Source organism: Mauremys reevesii, linkage group 7, assembly GCF_016161935.1.
Source record: "Mauremys reevesii isolate NIE-2019 linkage group 7, ASM1616193v1, whole genome shotgun sequence".
NCBI classification, from domain to species: domain Eukaryota; kingdom Metazoa; phylum Chordata; order Testudines; family Geoemydidae; genus Mauremys; species Mauremys reevesii.
In genome coordinates this window covers 4957053-4980938 of record NC_052629.1, presented here as the reverse complement: position 1 = coordinate 4980938, position 23886 = coordinate 4957053, and the positions used below count along the sequence as shown (strand labels likewise).

General features: G+C 50.5%; 2 protein-coding genes across 4 annotated transcripts in view; one reads left to right on the top strand and one right to left on the bottom strand.

The window, feature by feature from the left end:
- Positions 1-3542: 3542 nt before the first annotated feature.
- CALHM2 (calcium homeostasis modulator family member 2) lies at positions 3543-11589 on the top strand. Of its 2 annotated transcripts, none has more exons than XM_039546097.1 (4): positions 3543-3713; positions 7193-7248; positions 8545-9145; positions 11012-11589. In XM_039546097.1, exons 3-4 carry the CDS (start codon positions 8603-8605, stop codon positions 11426-11428), a joined length of 960 nt encoding a protein of 319 aa, XP_039402031.1. In that variant the 5' UTR covers positions 3543-3713; positions 7193-7248; positions 8545-8602; the 3' UTR covers positions 11429-11589. The 2 variants fall into 2 exon arrangements, with proteins under 2 accessions (XP_039402031.1, XP_039402030.1); XM_039546096.1 differs by having other exon boundaries at positions 8541-9145.
- Positions 11590-17563: 5974 nt separating this feature from the next.
- The window catches only part of PDCD11 (programmed cell death 11), a 45731-nt gene continuing 39408 nt past the window's right edge, over positions 17564-23886 (bottom strand). For both annotated transcript variants that reach the window (XM_039481959.1, XM_039481960.1), the window contains exons 32-36: positions 23147-23397; positions 22249-22417; positions 20838-20991; positions 19985-20150; positions 17564-18089 (exon numbers count right to left, since the gene is read on the bottom strand). In XM_039481959.1, the coding sequence (XP_039337893.1) occupies positions 17918-18089; positions 19985-20150; positions 20838-20991; positions 22249-22417; positions 23147-23397 (912 nt within the window). In that variant the 3' untranslated portion in view covers positions 17564-17917. The remainder of the gene's footprint in view (positions 18090-19984; positions 20151-20837; positions 20992-22248; positions 22418-23146; positions 23398-23886) is intronic.

Here is a 23886-nt window from a genome sequence, read left to right as displayed (position 1 = left end):
AGAAAGCCTGAAAACATGATGTGACTGTAACTTGAGTTTGCAGAGAGCCTGAAACAATAGCTCCAAGAGGCGTATGCTGCCCTATTCATCTTAACTCTGAAACCTGCTACTACACCAGAAGGGGCAGGGCCACAGCCTGGGAGCAGGCCATATGGGACCTCAGCGTGGGATGTCCCTAAAGTCCTGGATTGCCTTATCTCACCCCTAGGAGGGACTGATCTATAAAATGAGATTAAGGCTCAGATTGTGACTAGGTGCCTAGGTTGTAGGGGAAGGGCACGAGGAGCCTTCCCCACCCACTGCTGCAATGTGAATGGAGAGCGTAGGTCAAGTGCCAGGTTCACCCCAATGGTGGCACCAGCCATTCCAGCAGGGGAAGGGATGAGGAGAGGGCAGGAGAGTGGCCTCCCCCACTCCTCACTGGCCAGCAGCGCTGAGGAAAGTGCACTCTGCATCCTTTCAGGGGGGAAGGGGCTGCTTAAAACGCCTCTTGAGGGTCTCTTGGGCTCCCATTGGGCTGTGCTTTGAAGGCCCAACCCAGCTCTGGAAGTGCGACATCTCTGTCACTTGGCTGAGGGGGATGGGGCACATCGGGAGGGTGGAAACAGCCAGGAGAGGGGTTAGGGTGGCACAAGAGAATGTGATTGGGAGCAATGGGGTGGGTGAAGGAGGCTGAATAGCAGCAAACCCTTCCTGCAGAGAGATCTACCAGCTGGCCCCGGGGCATGGCAGAAGCTCCGTTGGGCAAAGCCCTTGAGGGGACAATCCTGGCCCTGCCCCTGGGTGAGGGGCTGGGTGTTCTAACAGGCCTATCCCGTCCCCAGTTTCTGTGGGGAGTCAGGCCCCAATGCAGAAGGGAGGGGCCGCTTCCTGTGGGAGTCGGACCCCGTCAACTGCTGACCCGGTCAAGCCCAATATCGTTGTCATTGGTAGTGCGGTGGCAGCTAAGATCAGGTCCCCAGGGCACCAGGCACGGAGCAGAGAGACGCAGTTCTGCCAACCTCGAGATCAGAAATCATGAGACAGGCCCCTACAAAGTCACAAGATCGGCCCCAACTATCATGAGATTGGCTGACAAAATCATGAGGGGTTCCCCCCCCCAAAAGACTAGACGGTGTTTTTTGAGTTTGTCTGTTTATTGCTGCACTCCCCTGCCCAGCCCCAGCATGCGCAGGTCACACTCAGTGTCGGCCTCTCTCCCGAGTGTATCTGCTGAGTGATTTTGGTCCCATCTGCCTGTCCCCTGCCCAGCAATTTATTCTGCTCCTGCCCAGCCTCTCTCATCAGTGCAGCCCCCCAGCCTCCTCTCTGCTCCTGGGGCTCTTCACTCCCTTCTCCGAGGCCTGGAGGGGGCTGCAGCGTGGTTCCCTTTCTCCCTTTCAGGCTGGGGGGCAGCTCTGGGAGCTCTTCACCCCCTCTGCCCCCTCCCAGGCCAGGTGCTGCTGGGAGCAAGTGCAGAAGAACCGTCTCCCATTGTTCACAGGAGGGGAGGAGGGAGCAGAACTGCCCCGAGCAGGTGGGCTCTTTATCGCTCCCCTCCCCGCCCAGGAGAACGGCTTTGGGGCGCTAAGGGGAAAGAGAGCTCTTCCTACAGCAGCTCGGATTGGTTGCTCAGCCCCAGGAAGTGGAGCAAGTGGGGGGCTCAGCCAATCAGAGACAGATTTCCCCCCAGGCAGGGCTACATTGGCCAGAGGGTTGGCGCATCTCTGGTCATTGCAAAGCGGGCGCTGGCCTCAGCTGAAATCCCATCCCTGAGAGAGCTGGCCACACGGGAGACAGGCTGTGCCCCAAAGAGCTTAAGTCCTAAGTAAATGAAGTGTGGGAGGGGAAACTGAGGCACAGAGAAGGGGCGTAACTGGCCTAAGAGGACACAGCAAGCGTGGCCGAGCCCGGATTAAACCAGTAATAAGCAGAGACAGGCCCGCACCAGAAGTCCAGCTCCGAACTCTCCTGAACGCTGGGGAGGGGCAGAGTCAAACCCAAACCCAGCTCCAGATTTCCCACTGGGTGGTTTCTGTAGCAGGAACCCCAGATCCATTCCAGAGGCCCTGAAATGGAAAATGCCCATGTGGGCCTCTCTCCGGCAAGAACACGGGGCCTGGGAAGAGTTTCGTTCCGTTCCGTTCCAGGGGCTGGAGGCTGTGCAGAAATCAACACGGGCGTTGCTGTGAGTTTCTCTCTGCTAACCCGTCCTCTGGGGGCCTGGGTTTTGTTCCAGGGCACAGCATCCATGAAGCATGAAGGGAAAGAGGGCAGCAGGAGCAGAGAGCCGGCCAGCTGTGGGGGGGGGGGGAGACGAGACGAGGAGGAGGAGGAAGGGAGATGGCCCGGCCTCCTTCTCTGCCTTCATCGCATGGCTCTGGAAAGGAAGTGGAAAGCGGAAAAGCAGAGTCAGGAATGAATGTGCTGCCCCAGCCTCTGGCCACACCCCGCTCTGCCTGGATAGGAGAGACAGTGCCTGGACTCACAGCCAAAGAGCCACTATCTCCCCACCCACTGTGCTTCCAAAAGAGCTCTCGGCCACAGGCACTTCACTGCCACTGAGACAGTCAGTCCCCATTCGTGTCCCTGACTGTCCCTTTGCATTAGAAACAGGCCAAGCTGCACTGCTGCATCCAAATGACCCCATTGTTTGGATCAGTGCCCAGGCTGCCACGCTGCTGGGGTGTGGCACAGGATCTAGCCATCTCCAACGCTGAGGGAGGATCGAGTCTGCCGGCCTCTAATTAACCCTAAACCAAACACCTCTCCGTTTCCAATCCAGTTTGGAGTGTCCAAGCAGTGAGAGCAGAGACAGCCCCCTGCACAAAGAGCCCTCCCCGTGCTCCACAGAAGTCAATGGGGCTTACTCATGGCAGCAACTCATGGGGGTTGTAGGAATTTGCTCTTGACCTGCAGCACCCCTGTTATTACACTCCTAGGGGTGGCACACACACCCCCAGCCCTGCCAGTGCACATCTCCTGGCTGCAGCACCCCTGTTATTACACTCCTAGGGGGGACACACACACCCCCAGCCCTGCTAGTGCACATCTCCTGGCTGCAGCACCCCCTGCTACTCCAGTCCTGGGGTGCCCACAGACACAGCTCCTCCAATGCATCTCAGGCCTGACCTGCAGCCCCCTTGCATCCACCTTTCAGACGCAGGCAGCCAGTTGTAGCGCAATGTGTAAGGCTCCAGAGCTGCTGGCTCTGGCATTCTCCTTACTAAGTCAGGGAACCTCGGTTAGAGCATCCTCCAGCAGATCTTTCACAGGGCTCAGAGCAAGCAGTCTCCTTGGGGGACAGTGGTGACGAGAGCTCCAGACACGCCCCAGGCAGCTGCACACCACATTTCCCTCCGCAGCCTGCCGCTGCCATGCGATTGCATTCAGGTTTGGGGGCGGATTATGCATTTTTTCCACTAACTAGTTTTTGTGCCTTTTTTTTTTCCTTTTAAAGGCACAATGTTTTCTTAGAAACAGACAGAAAATAACTGGCCGGTTGCTGCCTGTACAAGCCCCACCCTGACGCGAGGCTGAGACTTTCCCCTCCCATCACAAAACATCTAACAACAGAGGACCCGTTGGCACACAGAAAGGAAGTTGCTGAAAATAAACGCTATTTGGAACTGTTTTAACTTCTTGTGCTGGCACTTTCTGAACTGGATTCCCACTCCCCCTGCACTTGGACTGTAGCCGAGAAGGCTCTGAAAACGGATTTAACAACCCCTTAAGTAAGTGGCTTAGTTTTCTTCTTGTCTTTACATTTGTTCCGGGGGTAGCACTGAAATTGGAGGCTGCTTACAAATAAGCGCAAACACCACTGGGCATGACATCCATCAGCGAGGGGAGACTTCTCCCCGAGGACAGAGCATTCCTGTTTGTCACCCAAACTTAGTTTTGCTTGGCCTGTTGCTGGCTCCAGCCCTTGAAAGGACGGGCTGCATGGTTTTCGTTTTGTGCAATTGTTCTGTGCTCCCCTGAATAACGGTCCTGGATTTGTATCATCCCATTTCAGGTTTAGAGTCTTTGAGGAGCACTGCACAACACAAACTTTACGGCAGTCGCGATCATGAGTCTGATTCTTCACCCAGCTTCTCTAGTGTAAGTCCGTTGACCAGTGAGTTTGACTGGTGTGGAACTGGGGTGCTGCAGTAGGGAATTAGGTCCCTAGTTTTTCGTGTTTAAACCCATAGTGATTTTACAGAATAACTGTAATAGACTCACGAATGGATAGAAATAATAGAGAGCACTGGACTGAACTCTGGACTCACCCCCTGTGCTAACCCATGGACTTGAATAGGGCTACACAGGGTAAGTAGGGTGGTCACTGACCCATCGTGAACTAGGGATCTCAGGCACCAGGTTGGACTAGCTCCCTGTCATAATCTCACCAGGCTCAGCTCAGTCTTCCAGGGGCCTGTACACTAAGTACCAGATGTGTGTGGGTCTTTCACAGGAGACCTTAAAAACTGGGTTCCCTTTATCTGATTGGCCCTGCTCCTTTTCAGAGAAGTTGGGGTTTCCATGGCACCAATTTTACATTTGCCGTCAACGTGCAGGATGCGGGGCTGGCCCCTTCGCAAAAGTCGTAGCTAGGGATCTATCCAGCTGGCGCTTGCTCATGCGCCTTTGGGGTCTGCCATGATTAGGAGGAGGATGGGTTTCCACAGCCAGACCCCAGCGGGCTGTGTGCCATTCAGGAGATGCAGAAGGCTATGCTGTAGGTATTGATACAAACTCCAGCCTCTCAGATGGGCCTTTGTCAAAGCTCTAGCCTCAGTGAGCTGAATCATCGCCCACCTGAAACCTTGGCGCTCGATGGGTTTGGTTGAGGTTCGTGTCAGTTAAACCTGGAGGGTGAAGTGAAGTCCAAGGGATTGAGGAACCCAGCCTGATGAACCAGAACTGCTGCCTTTTCACTCAGCTCCCCACCCATTTCCCCCTGCAGAGGTGGCTGCACTTTAGTGCTGCTGGGCTATATGAGAAGCAGTGTCGCCTAGTGGATAAAGCACTGGAGCAGGGACTCAGGAGACTTGGGATCTATACCTGGCTCTGCCACTGATTGCTGGGTGACCTTAGGCAAGTCACTTTGCCTCCCTATGCCTCAGTGTCCCCATTTGTAAAATGGGGGTAATGATACTGACCTCCTTTGTAAAGCACTTTGCAATCTACTGATGATAAGAGCTAGGTGATAACATTATATGTATTCCAGGCTCCCATCCTACAAGCCCACTGAAATCAAGAGGTTTCCTTGTCTGAGGGCTGCATGGTGGGGCCCATAACTAGCGAAGTGCTTTGGGATTCCCAGAAACGATAGGTGCAATGCTATTCTGGTGTAAGGAGCCCAGAGATGAAACCACACAAGCTGCTTGGGAGTGTCCTGCGATGGGATTTCACTCGGCTCAGCACGAAGGCTGGTGCCTTGTCTCAGAATCTAAGCTGGGCCCTGTTGCACGGCAGCCAGGCGGTGAGAGTAGGAAGCAGGTGGTAACTAAGCCCCGGCTAGTGGGTAAGTGTAGGGCTGATGCCAGCTGCATTGATACAAACCCTATGTACCCATGTGCTCTCCTAGGGGTGCCACATTGCACACCCATGGACTGACTGTTTGGTGAAGACAGACAGAGCCCTGGGAGACTCGCTGCTACCAGAACCCCAGGCTTTGTTATCGTTCCATTCTCCGAACGCCAGAGCAACCCGCTCTGGTTTCTGGGTAGTGCAGCTCAACGGGCCTTTCCTGTATGAATGAATACTGTCATCGGACCTGCCAGCAGAGGGCCGTCCATTGCTCTCTATGCACATCACCACATCACACAGGAAATCTGAGCTGCACCAAGGGCTTATCTTCACTGCATCAGTTAGCTCAAGTTACTGCACTCCAGTAAGCCTAGTGAGAGAGACCACACTGCAAAACAATGCTGGAGCTACCCAGAGTGACTGGACTGGCAGCGCAGAGTGACTGGATTAGCTGCAGATGAGTTGCTGTAAGTGAAGCTGTTGCATCCTCATTATTAGCTTGAGCATCAGCAAGTTGCAACAATGGAGCTTCAACCCATCCCTTCTGGCAAACGAGCTAGCTCCCGTTTAAAGCACCACTTCACTTGGAGCTAGAGATTGGTGTGTGTGGATGCGGGTCAAGTTAGGGGTAATTTTCAAGTATAACTGGAGCTAGCTATGCTGTGAAGACACACCCTAAAACAGAGGGTGTCTATGCTACTCGGTAAGCCCAGGTTTAATAGAACTCAAGTTAGCAGACTTGGGTTTGTTAGCCTAGGGCTTGAGCGTCTACACTCAGTGGTAACCCCAGGTTGGGAATTGTTGAACCCTGGGTCCCAACTTGGGGGTCCAGCATCTACACTGCATTATGTGGACCCGAGCCACAACCCATATCCCAGAGTTCCTTCCGCCCTTCCACAATGGGGCCGCTCTAGCCCTTTGTTCGTGGTGCAGTGTGGGAAAACTTGACTGTCCTCCAAACTTGACTGTCCAGGGACAAAGAAAGACAGCACATGGGATTGTGGGATACTTTTAGTGGACTCCCAGAGCATGCGTCCAATGGAGCCATGTCCACACCGCAAAGGAACAGGACTTGAACCCTGGGTCCTGGCTTGACCCAGGCTCAGACCCTCCAATCCCTTAGGGTCCTGAGACCCTGAGTCTGATTAGTGTGAAGAAGGAAGGGAGGTTAGGCTTGAGCCTGAGTTTGAACCCTGGCCTTACATCGCAGTGTGGACGTATCCTGAGATTTTTATGCAGTTTAAAACACCCAGGGAGGCACCTTTCCTTGTATCCATTCTAGGAATAGGGACTCGTGTTAGTCACAAGACACCCATCCATTCATCATCAACAGTACTGGCCACTGGCAACTAATTGTTCAATCCAAACCTACCATACTACGCTTAAATATCTGGGATTATCATCAGCCCCTGCCCTTCTGCAGAGCCTTTGGCCCGAGGATCTCCAGACTGCTGTTACTAATACTCATTCATTAGGCCTGGGGAGGCAGAACACTCAAATCAGAACCTGCAAATGCTGAGACAGTAAACCTGACCTAGGAGGAAAACCTCAGTCCTACTGAACTCCCAGAGAAGTGAGTGTGATTTGCCCCAGGGTTACACAGCAAAACAGTAGCAGAGATGGGAATGCAGTCTAGGAGTCCCAACTCCAAACCTCTGCTCTAATCATTAGATAACACTGCCTTTCTTTGTTGCAGATTTACAGGAACTTCTAGTATGGAATGATAAAGCTCATGCCAGTCTGCTAAGGAAGGTAAGGAAGGCTTGACTGGGGTCTCACAGGGTGGGAGAGAAGAGGCAGCCAGTCAGTGAGACAGAGTCAGAGGCAACAGATTTTTTTTTTTTAGTAATCATCTCTGGCAGATACTGTTTTGAGGAATTCAATGGGAAACGGAAAAGTCTGAGGTTTTCCTTCTAGCTCAAGTTTACTCCCTCAGCAATCCCTTCTGCTCCTTGTTTCTCACTGTCATTTGAAAAATACTTGTCATTCAGTAATGTTCATGGATAGATAAGTGGGTGTTAACTCTGAACCCTACTGATGAAACTTAAAGTGTCAATATTATTAACTATTTCACTGCGAATCATTGTAGATGGAATGTGTCACTGCTCTCAGATTGAGGGTGGGGTTTCGGTACTAATATTCCCACTCCAAAAATGAGTAAGAGAGCAGAGCTGTCAACTTTGGAGTGTGTATGAAGGAGTGAATTCAGAGAGGGAGGATGGTCCACTGGTTAGGGCACTTGCCTAGCACTTGGGAGAGCCAGGGTCAAGTCCCTGCTCTCCCACAGACTTTTGGTGTGAGCTTGGGCAAGTCACTTAGCTCTCTGTGCTTCATATATTAAAGATTGAAAGCTGCTCAGTTACTATGGTGATAGGGGCCACATAAGTACCGTATCATACACTCAACTGTGTCTAACAATCTTGCTGAAGCACAATTTAAATTTTGTTGTGGTTCAGCAGGATCCTCAGGTACTTTGGCTAGCTAGAGGGGTGGAGCCAAAGTCGGCAGATGGACTTCTCCAAATGAACTGGTCTTTCTGGGGTAGCTCTCATTTTGCAGGTGCTGTCTAAGGCTCTGGTCACCTTTAAAAACGTGCCAGATTGTGACCGTCCGCCAGATGTGGCCTACAAAGGGAGCAGCTTGCCAGAGGTTGTTCCTCTCTCCCCCTTTCTCAGGGCCAGAGGCCAAAGGGGAGGGTGTAGCAAAGTGGGGGCCAGCTACCATCCCCTGGAGTTGCTCCACTCCCATTAACAAAGTGATCCCTAGCTGAGTGTGATTCCAGGAAGCAGAGAACCTGGCTGATGTGGAGCCAGGTCCATCCCACCAGCCAGGCCACCTATGTACTTCTCTAGACTCCCACTGTGACCCCTACTCCAGTTGGGTATGACAGCACCCAATTACGAGTTCCCCCAGAGTCGCCAGGCGAGGTCTCTGGGAAGCGGGGCAGCCATCGGGGAGAAGGGTGGGGGTGCAGCGCCCTATTGCTGCCTCTCGAATATTAGCTCTATAATTCACATTTCTCAGTGTTGTTATTGTCGTCGTAGCCAGCGTGAGGTGAGAGGACCCAGGCTGCTGTAGACATCTCCTATTGGATGCTCCATCCAAGATGGCTGCCCTCATCACTGAAAACTTCCGCTTCCTTTCTCTGTTCTTCAAAAGCAAAGACGTGATGATCTTCAATGGCCTGGTGGCCCTGGGCACAGTGGGCAGCCAGGAGCTCTTCTCTGTGGTCGCCTTCCACTGCCCCTGTTCTCCGGCCAGGAACTACATCTATGGACTGGCTGCCATCGGAGTCCCAGCCCTGGCCCTGTTCCTCATCGGCGTCATCTGGAACAACCACACCTGGAATTTGGTGGCCGAGTGCCACAAGAGGGGGGCCAAGAACTTCTCGGCCGCAGCCACCTTCCTGCTCTTTGGCTCCATCATAGGACGGGCTGCCGTGGCCCCTGTCACCTGGTCGGTCATCTCACTGCTCCGCGGAGAAGCCTACGTCTGTGCCCTCAGTGAATTTGTGGATCCTGCCTCCCTAGATAAATTTCCATCCAGATATGGACCGGAGACCCTGGCCAGGTTCCCTTGTAAGGACATTCCAGGGAACTTGACAAGTTTTAAGGAAGAAGTGATAAGAAGACTAAGATACGAGTCCCAGGTATTAATTTACTTGTATGTCTGGGTGTGGAAGGAGTGTTGACAAGGGGTTAGAGGAGACTGGGAGCCAGGTCTCCTGTGTGCTATTTCTGGCTCAGGATGAGTGTGTTGTGTTGGAGTTAGAGGAGGAGACTGAGAGCCAAGACTCCAAGGCTCAGAGACAGAAATTGAAATCCTGGCCCCACTGAAGTCAATGTGAGTTTTGCTGTTTACTTAATTGAAGCCAGGATATTATATAGTGTTGTCTAGTGGTTAGAGGAAACCTGGGCTGTATTCCTGACTCTTGGGAAAGTTACTTTCCCCCTCTGTGCCCCATTATCCCCCTCTCTCTGAGGGAAATAATACTCACTTTCCCCTCTGTGGCTTAACCTATGTCCAATAAATTCTCATTGAAACTGCAGCATTGGGAAGCCAAGATAAGGAAAATGGGGAAAGCGGCCCTGAAACACCCAGCGCTGCTCTGAGCTGTGACCGGGCAGGATGCCACTCCTGTCTCTGTTCAAGCAACAAACCGCTCAGAGCTCCGTATTTACAATATCGCACACTCCTTAACTCACTCAGCCAAAGAGTGGGGAGACAAAGGGTATCGTCCCCATCGGAAGTGGGAGTGAGGGGGCAGCAGCATCAGGGCACACTCAGGCTCCACCTCCTCCTGAGCACACATCCTTCCTGTGCCTTTTCTACTTTCCGGAGTGAGTTAATTAGCCCTGTAGCTTTCTCCAGCCCATCCCCAGTCTATCAGTTAGGCACAGCTTTGCCCCTCAGGTTTACTCTGGGGTGATTTAATTGATGTTCCCATGATCAGAGTGCTGGTAGAGCTGCTGTTGCCCAGCACTCTGTCACAGAAGCCTGTGTCCTATGACTGCGAGCACCATGTGTTCAGACATCTGGAGTGATTTACACCTAATCTGAGGTGCGAGTTGTCCCAAGACCAGGCTTAGCTACCAGAAACCGGTACACTTTTTACATTAACAATCTGCTTTGGGGGAAAATTTGCTTTTAAGACACATGTTCATGGCTTTGTGAGGACCTACCAAAAAAAAAAAAAGAGCAGCATTTGTTAGGTGCAAGAGGACAATACATTATCCAGACACCGGGAGATCAGTTATCAGAACCAACTCCACATCAGCTGACCCAGGGCTTTGCAGTACCATGTTGGATCTGAGTTAGACGGACTAGTCTGTTCACTCTGCAGTGATCTGCCTGTGGCCCAGTCAGGAGCAGAAGTGATGGGGCGTCCCTGAATTAGAATAGAACAGGGGTTCTCAAACTGGGGGTCAGCACCCCTCAGGGGGTTATGAGGTTATTACAGGGGCAGTCATGAGCTGTCAGCCTCCACCCCAAACCCCACTTTGCCTCCAGCATTTATAATGGTGTTAAATATATAAAAAAGTGTTTTTAATTTATAAAGGGGGGATCGCACTCGGAGGCTTGCTATGTGAAAGGGGTCGCCAGTACAAAAGTCTGAGAACTACTGGAATAGAATGAGTTGCCCAGGTCAGGGGGCACTGGCCAAGCTGTGAGGGGTTTCAAGTCTAGAGTACATGGGGAAGGTACAGATCAGGACTGAGGTTCATCAGCTGAGCTGTCTTGGCTCCAGTCTGGAAGAGCAGGAACTGTTGCTGGTCAAGACTGAAGGGCATCGGCAGAGGATTGCTGGGAATCTCGCACAGCACCTGCCTATGCTCTAGTCAGCGCTATCAGTGCTGCATCACGTTCCCAGAGACAAGAACAAAGCATCCAAGCGCTGGTGTCCTCCTGAGCCAGCATAAACGGGGCAAACCCCAGTATGAAACGGGGCAGGTTCTTTAATCAGAGATTGGACTGATGAGCTGTTCTGATGTCACCCTTTCTGTCTCTTTCTCAGCTCTTTGGATGGCTGCTCATTGGGGTCATCGCAGTCTTGGTTTTCCTCACCAAGTGCCTGAAGCACTGCTGCTCGCCGCTCAGCTACCGGCAAGAGGGCTACTGGTCCCAGTACCGCTCAAGCGAAGCCAAGCTCTTCGAGCGCACTGCCGAAGTCCACTCCAAGATCCTGGCTGCCAACAATGTCAAGCAGTTCTTCGGCTTCGTGGCTCTGAACAAGGAGGAGAAGGAGCTAGTGGAGGAGTTCCCAGTGGAAGGCGTCCAGCCAAGCCCGCAGTGGAACGCCATCACCGGGGTCTATATCTACCGGGAAAATAAGGGCTTCCCACTCTACAGCCGGCTCCATAAGTGGGCCAAAGGGGTGGAGGGGAACGGGCCAGGGCCTGATGGTCAGGAAATGGTCTTCCTAGCCACATAAGAGAACCAGCAGCCCAGGGGGAATGACAGAACCAGTTCCCCACACCATCTTTATTATATGGAGATATACCTATCTCATAGAACCGGAAGGGACCTTGAAAGGTCATCAAATCCAGTCCCCTGCCTTCACAGCAGGACCAAGTACTGTCCCTGACAGATTCCCTCCCCACCCCCCGCGATCCCTAAATGGCCCTCTCAACCCTGGGTTTAGCAGGCCAATGCTCAAACCACTGAGCTATCCCTTCCCCCTCTCCCCTCAGACTTTCCCATCAGACTTTGCTTCACTGTATGTTCAAATAGGTAAAAATGGCACAGTAGCACGGCTAGTCGATTTGCTGCTAATTCTCCTCCAAACAGCTGTTCCTCTTGGGCACAGCAAGGGAGGAAGGATGAACATGTGCAGGGGGTTGGACTAGATGACCTCCTGAGGTCCCTTCCAACCCTGAGATTCTATGATTCTATGATTCTATGAACAGCTTCAGGATAAAGACCAACCGCCTCATGCCAGGAACCCGTCTCTAAGACACAACCATGCACTGCTGCTCCCACACAGAGGACATGGCACCTAAGCAGATATGTGCACCCTGTCGCCAGACTATGAGTGCGGCAGCCCTACCGTTCTGAGGCACAGACCGAGCCGCCGGGTCCTGCGTACACAAAGACACATTAAAGATGGGAAACCAGCTACAATACACTGCCAGGTTTCCCCATCTCAGCTATGAATGCGGCAGCCTCTTCACTCTCCTTCATTTCAGGGTCAGGACAAGACAACCCAGCACAACTGCCTATTTTATTATTAAGACTTTACCTTGCAGTTCTATAGCATAAACGGATTCCCAGAGGACCTGATGGGCAATTGCTTCTGGGGTGGAACACAACAGCAGTCCATCAATGCACAGAAAAACTCCGGAGTCTAAGGGTTTGTCTACATGAAGGAAGGGAGGGGGTAGTGTGCCCTAACTTGGATCGGTGCACATTGAAATGACCTGCGTTCACACAATGCAGACCCTGAAAGCACAGTACCTCCATAGTTAAAGGGTATGAAGTTCACCGGGCACTGAGTTCATACAAACCCATGTTCGTGTACGCACATTTCTCATTCACACTATTTTAGCTGTCCTCTAAGTGCCACCCCACACTGCATGTCCCCAGGACTGACCTGTCAGTTTCCCTGTGTATCCTCCCCCTCCATTTCTCTGGGGTCAAGGTGACCTGATGCCAGGAAGTAGGCCACTGATATTGCACAGGGAAATTTAATGAAGTGGAATGTAATTACCCAACTGGAAACTGGCCAGGACACCAAAGACCCTTTTTCAATGAGCACATATGGTCAACTTGGTTTTATGTATCCGGAAGACAGCACAGTCAGCAGACCTGCATCCTGCTGAGCTGGTTTGGGACAGGTTGAGTCATCACCACCACTTCCTGCAGCACCTTGGGCTTCTCATCCAAGCACTGACCAGCTTCGCCCCCGCTTAGGGTCTGAGACATGGCAAGCTCATAACCAGACTTAGTTACAGTGCACACTCTTCACGCTTAGTTGTATCAGTTAAGCATCTTTCTCCCACTGGAAGGAGACCAGAAACCAGCCAGCAAAAGACTGCATTATGAGCACGTCTTGTGCCTGTAGAGACTGATTTGCACTGATTGGAATCGGTGGGATTCAGCCCTGGGAAGCAGTGACCACTCCTCTCTTCTTTCATTGGGCTTTTAAAACTGTTTCCACTGCCTTAAATGGCTCCTGAACGAGATCCTCACGGATTCTCTCTCAAGAGCCAAGCTCCACTCTGAGAAATGGAGAGAGGGGAGGTTTAAATGTACCACTGTCATTGCACTATTGTGTTGTCCACTGGCTGGAGAATCGATTTGTGTTTATAGCACTGCACAATTCACGTGTCTCTAACTGCATGTTGAATTAGTTACACACAATTGTGTCTGTTTCAATGGTTGGTAGCATAGTGGAGTTGGCTTTTCTTATTTATAATGCTCCTTTATATATGCGCCTCATTTTTATACACTTTTTATGCACTTTTGCTATGCCTTTCATGGTACTGTCAACCCCAAGTGTACAAATAGCATGAGTCAGGCACTTCAAACTCATGCAACTCGATTAAAAATTGAGGTTTTTTAATAAATAAATTTGAATTCTTTTTCTTTGCTTTCTGATTTCTGAACATTGTGGGTGCAGCTGGGCCAAAGAAAAGCTTGAGAACGTGAACATGAGGGCCAGAAACTTACTTTGTTTTTTTAAATTAAAGTTCTGATTCTGTCACGTTCACACAACTCCAGGAGCGGACGGTTTAAGCAGACCACCAACTATCAGGGCCGACTCTAGGTTTTTTGTTGCCCCAAGAGCGCAACTGTCCAAGCCAAAAAAAAAAAAGCCAGTGGAGCATAGGAAAAATTGCTCCCACCAGCAGCTCCACGCCCCGCGCCCCCCCCACCGCAGCTCGCCTTCGCTCTGCCGCCTCCTCCCCTGAGCTGGCTGCCCTGTCCTGCTTCTCCCCCCTCTCTCCAGCACTTGCGCCGCCATACAGCTGATTAGCACAAGCCTGGGAGGGAGGGGTGAGGAGGAGGAATGTGGTATGCTTGGGGAAGAGGCGGGGCCAGGGCGGGGATTTGGGGAGGGATCCAAAAGGCAGTGAGGAGGCAGGGCTGGGGGGCAGGGCCCGGGCAGGGATTTGGGGAGGGATCCAATGGGGAGGGAGGGGCAGAATCAGGGTGGGGCTGGGGTGGAGTTGGGGCAGCGGGGCACGAGCCCCCTCCGCCTGTGTGCCAGAGGGCAAAATATCGAGAATTCGCGGTACAATATCGGGACAGTCCCGATAAAATCAGGACGTCTGGTCACCCTACGCCCCAAGCACGTGCTTGCTTTGCTGGTGCCTAGTGCCGGTCCTGCCAACTATCAGGAGAGTTGGTGATATTGTTGCACTGATTTGGGTGCAGGTTTTACAGGGGATTGATGCAGTGGGTGAAGGGAAGACTGGACCCTGCTCTGTCACCATGCTCTCTTGTGAGTAGAAGAGCAGGAGCATGGCTAGCAATTGGAAACGGGCACTGGGGGACATCTCACGGACTGCTAGTGCTAATACACACAGGTTGTCATTGCTATGCTGGCAGGAAGAGAAGTGATGGCAGCCCCTTTGCTAAGGTGTTTGTTGGGTTTTTTAATTCTCCTTCGGGGTGCAGACATTCTATGCAGCTCTCCGAGGAGATCTACAACAGACAACAACCAGGACGCTTATAAAAGCGTGACAAATAGAAAGAAGTCAGGATTTAGCATAATGAGTAATTGCTATTCATGCCCAGGCTATCGCAAGCAATAACCCCACCACTCCAGCAGCTTCTAGCCCTGGGCTCTGCTGGTTATCAACGAGGAATTCAGCAGGGATTTGGTAATGAAGGAGGGAGCCCAAAACTGAGTTAGGAACAGCCTGTTCCTCTCTCGGGAGAGGGCCATAAACTGGGCAAAAATTAAAAAAAACAGGCACTGTAGCCAAGATTCATTTCCACTGCCTCTGTAATGGCTGAAAAGAGCAAACACAAATTTGCTTTAGAGATCACAGATTAATCTTAGATTCAACTAATTACAACCCACATCCTTCTTACTAAAGGTTAAACAAAAGCATCACAAAGTTAGCTTGCAATAATGTTATAACATTTTGAAGGGCCCATAATCCTACACCTCAGATTAACCCCCCTGACCCTGAGGCCACAGAACCAACCTAAGATGATGATGCTCAACCTGGGCTGATGTTGATCAGTGACAGCCTTCTGATGCTCATTCCTTCTCTACATAAAAAGGAAGAGATGAAAGGTGGGCAGAAGGAATGTAAAAACAGAACATAAGAACGGCCATACTGGGACAGACCAATAGTCCAATTAGCCCAGTGTCCTGTCTTCTGACAGTGGCCAGCACCGGATGCTTCAGAAGGAATGAACAAAACAGGGCAATTATTGAGTGATCCATCCCGTTGTCCAGTCCCAGCACCTGGCAGTCAGAGGTTTAGGGATATCCAGAGCATGGGATTGCAATCTTGACCATCTTGGCTAAAAGCCATTGATGGACCTAGCCTCCATATCTAACTCTTTTTCAAACCTAGTTATACTTTTGGCCTTCACAACATCCCCTGGCAACAGGGTGATGGGGCTTTGTGTGAAGAGGTACTTCCTTATGGTTGTTTTAAGCCTGCTGCGTATTAATTTCATTGGGTGACCCCTGGCTCTTGTGTTGTGAAGGGGTAAACAACACTTCCTTATTTACTTTCTCCACACCAGTCATGATTATCTAGACCTTTATCATATCCCCGTCATCTCCTTACCAAGCAGAACAATCCCAGTCTTTATCATCTCTCCTCATATGGAAGCTGTTCCATACCCCTAATCATTTTGTTGTCCTTCTCTGTATTTTTAAAAATTCTAATATATCTTTTTTGAGATGGGGCGACCAGATCTGCAGACAATATTCAAGGTGTGAGCGTACCATGGATTTATACAGTGGCATTATGATATTTTCTGTCTTATTATCTATCCCTTTCCTAATGTTCCTAACATTCTCTTAGCCTTTTTGACTGCCGCTGCACATCGAGATGTTTTCAGAAAACTATCCACAATGACTCCAAGATCGCTGTCTTGAGTGGCAACAGCTAATTTAGACCTCATCGTTTTGTATGTATAATCGGGATTATATTTTCCAATGAGCGTTACTTTGCACTTATCAATGTTGAATTTCATCTGCCATTGTGTTGCCCAGTGACCCATTTGTGAGATCGCATTGTAATTCTTCACAGTCAGCTTTGGACTTAATTATCTTAAGTGATTGTGTATCACCTCCAAACTTTGCCACCTCACTGTTTACCCCTTTTTCCAGCTCATTTATGAATATGTTGAACAGCACAGGTCCCAGTACAGATCCCGGGAGGACCCCGCTATTTACCTCTCCATTGTGAAAACTGACCATTTATTCATACCCTTTGCTTCCTGTCTTTTAACCAGTTACTAACCCATGAGAGGATCTTACCTCTTATCTCATGACTGCTTATGTTGCTTAAGAGCCTTTGGACTGTACCCAGATTCGGTAGGGAACAACGAGAGATCCTGCTGGTGGACTATTCTCCAGTAAAGGGAAGAGGTCACATTTTCTTTCATGAAGAAGGGTACGACATTTGGAATTAGGCTCTTCAAGTAGATGTACAACACCTCAGCTGGAGCAACACAGAAGAACCAGTGGCTCCCTGATACTAGTGGCTTCTAACAATATTGTTCATCTTAGGAGTTAAGTGGATTTAATAAGAGGAGCGCACAGGAAGGTTTTGCTCAGAACTTGCTGCAACATGTCCTAGACAAATATTAATTAACAAAAGAACTGGCAGGAACCTAATGTGGCTTGGGAAGTCACAACTTCCTTTGCAGCTGGCAATGGGGGTGTATGGAGATATGTTTCTTTGTGTTATGATCGTCTTTGGCCCTTCTGGTGAAAAATGTTCTCTAAGAGTCACCGTTTGCAAGGAGCCCCTTGGACTCTGCAGGATGGTCCAGTGGTTAGGTTGCTAAGTCTGGGATTTAGGAGATGAGGGGTCAATTCCCTGTTTTGCCACAGACCTCCAGTGCGACCTTGGGCCAATCACTCCACCTGTGTCACAACTCCTCAGCTGTACAAGGGGGTAACAGCACTGCCCTACCTCAGCGGGAGGATGTCAGGCTAAATTCATTAAAGATTGAGGGCTCGGATACTATGCTGATGGTAGCCATATAAGAACCTTAGATAGGCAGTCCTATTCCAAGTATGAAAGGGTTAAAATGGGATTGGTTATTTTTCAGCAAGTAACACTTGGTTTCTTCTCTCAGTTTAATGACCTCTTAGACAGCTGCTGCTGAGGCAGTCTCCTTTCTAATTACTGTCCATCACAAGCCATGTTTGTCACCCTAGAGTTGCTCATGAGCACCAGATCAAGTTTAATTGGATGGCCGTAGGCTTTTAGAGGAATCAATCAGGCAGGTGGTTGTGTTAAATTGCTGGCAGCACAAAGGCACTGGAGACAAATCTTGAAAGACACCATAACAGGTGGAATGCGAGAACATTCTGAGCGATGCTGGGAAGAGTGTGCGGGGGTGGGGGGAGGAAAGAGAAGGGAGCTTATGACAGATCATTGCATTTAATGATGGGGAGTCACTAATTTCCCCATTTCGACTGGAAAGCAGTACAGAGGACAGCGGTTTCTACCAGTTATAAAACAATCAGCACTTAAATAACTAGATTCAAAATCATCCACACATTAAAAAGTCTGTTGTATAGCGGGGCAAGATGGAACGCTCCTGTAAATGTTTACTTCTTTCGGCCTCAGTTTGGTCCTGGACAATCCAGCCAGCTGCTGGTACTCTCAGGAAACGCACTAGTCATGGACACAGGCAGCCCACTACAGTGGATCTCCATCTCCAGCACCACATACATAGAGTCTGCAACATGATTTGAGTCTCTCTGCTCTGGGAGTTAGCTCTCGGCAAGAGAGCTCTTGGATTCTACGTACTCCAGTGCTGCTACTTTCACAGCCTGGATGGTTTCCGATGTGCCGTATTTCTTCTCGTAATCCAGGTAGCGCTTGAAGAAAAACTTCATCCTCTTTGCTGCCAGGCTCAGGTGAATGACCCGCTCGAAAATATCCCTGCAAGAATCAAAAACCCATTCAGAGCATGGATCAGCACTGGAGCCGCAAGCCTGATATCCTGCCTCTGAACAATGGGCAGGACAGGTCATACTTCAGGGGAAGGCAAAGGAAACGCAGTACATGCACTCAGCCTGTTGTAGAATGAACGGTCAGAGCCCTGTGAATCAGCAGGCTTCATAACCCCCTTCCTCGCTGCTTGCACGGTTACTGGCCAGATTATACAGCCGTTCCTCTAAAATCCAGGCACAGTATGCGACTCAGCTCAGGGAATGGTCCCAGATTGCCTACACACTGTGCAAAGCAGGATTTCCTTTTGCTAGCTCCAAGCTCATGACAATGAGTAGCCCTTCTCGCCCCCAGCGTAGACTTGGCAGAATTCAATTGTTGTTATTTTTTTAATAATTTCAACTGATAATATTGATTATTGTTTAAGCATTTTCCCCCCCTATTTTTATGTATCTACATTTTTACAGTTGTGCACAGTTATGGGCTTTACGCATTTTTTTTTAAAAATATTTTATTAAGTTAAATGTTCACAGTTGTGGGTAATTATGTGGGGGAGATCAGACCGGGGACGGGGTCAGACAGTAATTATTTAATGACAGTAGATGTTGAGATTCAAAAAGTTAAAGCTTTATAACTGTTAAAGCACAAATTGTCAACATCATGTCAAAATACATGAAGTAATTACCGTATATACTTGTTCATAAGCCAAATATTTTTGGTAAGAACGTGACACATCAAAGAGTGGGGAACAGCTTATAAACGGGTCTACACCAAACTTTGATGATTTTAAACTCTATAGAATCATTGAATTGAATATCTAATACATTGTCGTTTTGTTTACCTGGAGCGTCTGCAGGCATGGAGCCCCTCAGCTCCCTGTGGCCCCGTTCCCAGCCAATGGGAGCTGCGGGAAATGGCCAGAAGCTCAAAGTAAACAAAACGTCCTGACCCGCCAGCGGCGTACCCTGATGGGCCAGGAGCCAACGTTTTCCACCCCCTGAAATATAGGATCGGCTTATGAAAGGGTCGTGCAATTTTTGCTATTTTTACCTATCCATTTTGAGGGGTCGGCTTATTAAAGAACGGGCTAATGAACGAGTATATACGGTAGCCTTAAATGAAACTCTAATAAGTTTTCAAGCAGCATTTTTCTTACTCTGTCTAGCTGGAAATTTTGATCATCATACATGGAAATATTTTTTCATTGGTTTGTGTGTGTGTGGAGAAGCCGATGTTTATCAATATCTACCAATAAAAATCTAATCCCTCGAAGGCTAACTAAGGGACCATGTAAAATGGAAGGGCTGATCAGCTTTCGCTATCACTTTGCATACGAAGGAGCAATCTCACATCCTTGCTAAGGGGCAACCCAGCCTGGAGGCTGGGAGATGAATATGCTCTTCTGTGAGCCACACGCATCTGGAGAAGAAAGAGCAGCGGCGTTAAATAAAGAGATTAACTAGGCTCTTGCTCCTCAGCCAGTCGTGGCCTCTTGCTCTCAGCCTCGTAGACATACAGAATCAGTTACTGGAGAAGCACGGATTAAAAAGAGGTCAAGAGACACGCAGAAGTACTTCCCCACATGCTGTGTAGATCTTGCTGGGGTCCTGAAGATTTAAATCAGATTTGCTAGTTTCTGGATTCAGCATTGCTGTGAAAGCTCCATCCAAGTCTGCCCACTGGGCCCCTGAAGGTCTCCTCCTTTCCAACAAAGATGAGCCCAGAGCCATTTGCCTTCCCCATGTAACACAGATTCGCTGTTGCTCTGGGATCCTCCATACTGCCCAGTACTGCAGGGTATCCACACTCCCTGCATAGGGGCATTTTAAGCTCTTCACACTCACACTCTCACACACACCCCGCCGCCCTGCGTCTCAAGCACTCACCGTACTTCCTTCTGGCTGCCGTGTTTGATCATCATGTCTATGTAGATGGACCAGATGTCCGTGCGTTTTGGGTAGCTGCTCAGCGTGCTCTCAAAAATGGCCTTGGCGTGTTCGGGGTCCCCAAAGTGGAACTCCAGCTGAGCAAACTTGGAAATCAGATCCACATCTAGAATGAGAAGACACCCCTCAGGGCACTGCACACACCAGCAAGGGTGCCTGCCCCTCTCCATCCCCTCCCACCCATCCCCCAAACACATACAGACAACTGCCAAATAGCCAAGCAAGAGGCTGGCACAGCTCCAAGGACAATGCTATCTGCGGCCAATCCTTTAGTCTCTGCTCAGAAAGAGGTTTTGGTGGGATGGGGATCTGCATCCCCAGAGTCGATTGCAGCTCACTTCCCATCTCAGCATTTTATTCCGCTCTCTCCTGGAGGGGACGTATTAGGCGTTGGTCTCTCAGGTTTCAACCCTCCAGGACTCCCTGGAACCATAGCTCAAATCCCAGCAGGGCCTACTCACAACCCTTCCCCCTTCAGAAGCAGAACACACATGCAAAGCAGCTGACTTTGAGTGGGGGTTTTCAGACCTTAAAAAACGAGGTCCTCTCTACTCTGTGCGAGCCAACCCCATGGCTTAGTGTGTTCCAGGAGGGTTGGCTTTGGCATCCTGGCCAAAAGTCTCCCCTCCCCATCGCTGCCAGGCATCAGGAGATTGCAGACCTATTTGCTTCTTCCCAGCTGTTAGTACGGCAGGATACCAAAGATCAACCGAGCCACCTGAGAAGCGGGAACCCAATGAATGGGGAAGGATGACACATGGAGTGGGAGAGAAGCCAGCCTTGGGACACTTACGTTCTTTATCTGGCAGGCCCTTGAGGGCACGTTCCAGGAGCCTGTGCGTGGCCTCCACCTGGCCCCGTTTCAGGAGGAAGGTGGCGTATTTCAACCACACGGATTTCTCCTGGCGGAAACGCTTCAGCATCGTGTTGTACAGGTCATCAGCTTGCTGGAAAGACACCAGAGAGGGATGGAGAGGTCAGTCTAACATCAGGTTGGATCACGCAACCTCATACTAGAGCCTGGCACTTCTGGAGAGCTTTCCAGCCATGATCTTTAAGGCCTGGTCTACACTTAAAATTTAGGTCGACACAGCCACATCAGGCAGGGGTGTGAAAAATCCACCCCCACCCCGCCCCCACGAGTGCCACAGCTACACCATCCTAACCCCCAGTGTAGACGCAGCTATGTCAGCAGAAGAATGCTTCTGTCGACATAGCTACCACTGCTCGGTTGCTTCATGTTCTTTCACCAATGGAAAAACCCCTTGTGATGCTGTAGGCTGCATCTACACTTCCGGGTTATGTCGGCATAGCAACGGTTGCCTAGCACTGCTGCGTACAGTCTCCAGAGGCGGGGAAGTATCATTACCTCCACCCCTTTTAAAACACAGATGGGTAAACTGGAATTCAGAGCAGTGGAGCAGCTTCCCCCAGTTCATACAGCAACTCACTGCCAAGCTAAGAACAGCGCCCAGGTCTCCTGACTCCCAGGCCTGTGCCTGGCTCAGCTGACCATGCTCCCTCCCTACAAGGGTGGACTTTTACTTTGTCTGTGGCTTCTGACCACGTAGGAAGCAGTATCCCTGGAGCAGAGTGTACGCACTGGGCCTTTCATCTCTGCACGCTGGGAATGAGATACAGGTTTAGAGCTTAAGTGACAATGAGTTTGGTGTTTCCCCCTGGGTCTGTAGGGTCAGTTTGGCATGTCTATCTATCACTGCCAGGCCAAGCCAAGCCCAGGATCAGAACTGCAGGAGCAGTTGCAAGGTCAGGACTGGGATGCATTGGCACAGCTGTGTGGGAAACTTGTCTAGCACCTGCATTATATCCAGCTCGAATCAGCACGACTGGGTCCCTCACCCTTTCAGGAGAGCCAAATTCAGAAGGCCTGGAGGAAATCAAATCTTGGTAACAGACAGATCATCTTATTATGCACCACAGGAAACAGATTAACAGGCAGATGCTACGTGGGAAAGACCCATGTAAGAAAAACTGATGGGAAGTTCCCTTGCTGCTCCCAACAGCGCACGCAGGCCTGCACCATAACTCTCCAGTGGGCTGGCAGTTAGATACACACAACTGGGGAGCAAACGCTGGGTTCGGCCAGGCACTTTCTAAGAAAAAAAAAAAAAAGCTCGTCTCCTGCCCTGGTGGCGAGCAGCAAGGATCCTGCTCCTCAGCACATCAGGAGTCCAGGCACCCACCTGGTATTTCTCAGAGCTGGCATAGATGTCAGCCAGGTGCTGGAAGACTTTCAGGGGCTCATTGTATTGAACAGCCCTCTCAAAGACCTTCATCAGTGTCTCCTCCGTGCCATACATGTTCTCTAGGTTCAGCAGAGCTACCCACACGTTCAGCTTCTCCTGCTCCTCCCTGAAAGCAAAACAGGACAAGAACTTTGTCGGAGGAACTCAAAACCCGTTACGAACATTAGCTGAGCCCCAACACACATGTAAGGTTGGCTAAGGGATTGCATCACTGCACCACTGAAACGCGGCCCTCTCTGGGGCGGAGTGTGGTAGTTGTTTTATGGTGCACAGTAATACCACACTGTAAGAGAGGAAGAACTGTGTAGCCAGTTGAAACTGCCTGGAGAATATAAAGGAGGCAGAATGTGTTTACTCATGCTGAAGTAAGCCCACAGGACCAAGGACAACACCCCTCACTCTCAGGAAGAGAGCCAGAAAAGAGCATTAGGTCTCATCTACAAGAGAACCACAGCACCACACTGGGGCACTGGCTCAGTACTAAGACTGGGCATCTCTGGAATCATCAATTGCTCTTTCTGCAGCACCCATTTGTCCCCTTACGTCTCCCATCCTAGCAATGCCCAGGCTGGGCCCTGCGTAGCTTTGAGCTCTAACTGGATCACAACACACGATGGGCTGGCTGCACACCCATGTAGCGTCACTGCAGCGGTTCAGCCTGAGTCCTCCCTCGAACAAGGCAAGCGGAGAACTGCAGCCCTTGAGTACTATGGGGCTACTGGGGCTATTCCCCACCCAGGCTGCTGGCGTTCCCTACATTCCATTTCTAGAGGCAGGTTAGATGCACGTGTACATCAAGCTGCTGCCCTCCCATGCCGGGGGGGAAGCGTTCTACCTGAAGGAGATGGTTTTGAGGGCCCTTTCCGCCACCGCCCTGGCCTTCTCCATCTCCGTGGCTTGGAGGTGGAAGGCCATGTACTGCAGCCACAGGATGGAGCTGCTGGGATTGCTCAGCACCAAGCGGTCAAAGTCGTCTGCCGTCTGGGGCTGCCGATTGGGGTCCATCAGGGCGGCTTCGATCTTGGAGAGCTCCTTCTCCACCCTCTGCTTCTCTTGCTCCTTCTCCTTCTTCGTCTGCTTCTTCCTCTGAAGCGGGCAAGGGGTGAGAACAAGAGGCAGTGTCACTTTGGAATACCTCAGGCACCATCTAGCACCACAAAGGAATGATGTACGCACGATGGTCAGACACTAAGGCATCCTGGGGGACATCTATTCAACAGACTGGGCCAATTTTTTAGAGAGGGAAATGAAACCTGGAGAGTTTTGAAACCCCACCCGGAGGCTGCGTCTCAGAAGAACGGAGTCACAAGGGGGAAGGGGGATTCGTTTCCCTTAATAAAGCACATCAAGGGACTGAGCTAATTCCCTAACTTTGCACCTCTGACTGCAGAGTTTACACTTTAACTCCACTCGCAAGTGAGTTCATCCTACATTTTTTTCCACAGCACAAGCCCAGTGGTTGCTGATGACCAGTGCAATTGCCACCGCGTAGCTGTCTGCTCTGGAGAGGCCAGGGACTGGAAGGACTGGGGTGTTACAGGTCAAGACTGAGGAGCATTGGCAGAACATCTGGGG

Coding starts and splice junctions, on each gene's coding strand:
- CALHM2 (XM_039546097.1), top strand. CDS start 8,603: ATGGCTGCCCTCATCACTGAAAACTTCCGCTTCCTTTCTCTGTTCTTC. Junction 9,146..11,011: donor GACTAAGATACGAGTCCCAG/GTATTAATTTAC, acceptor TCTCTTTCTCAG/CTCTTTGGATGGCTGCTCAT.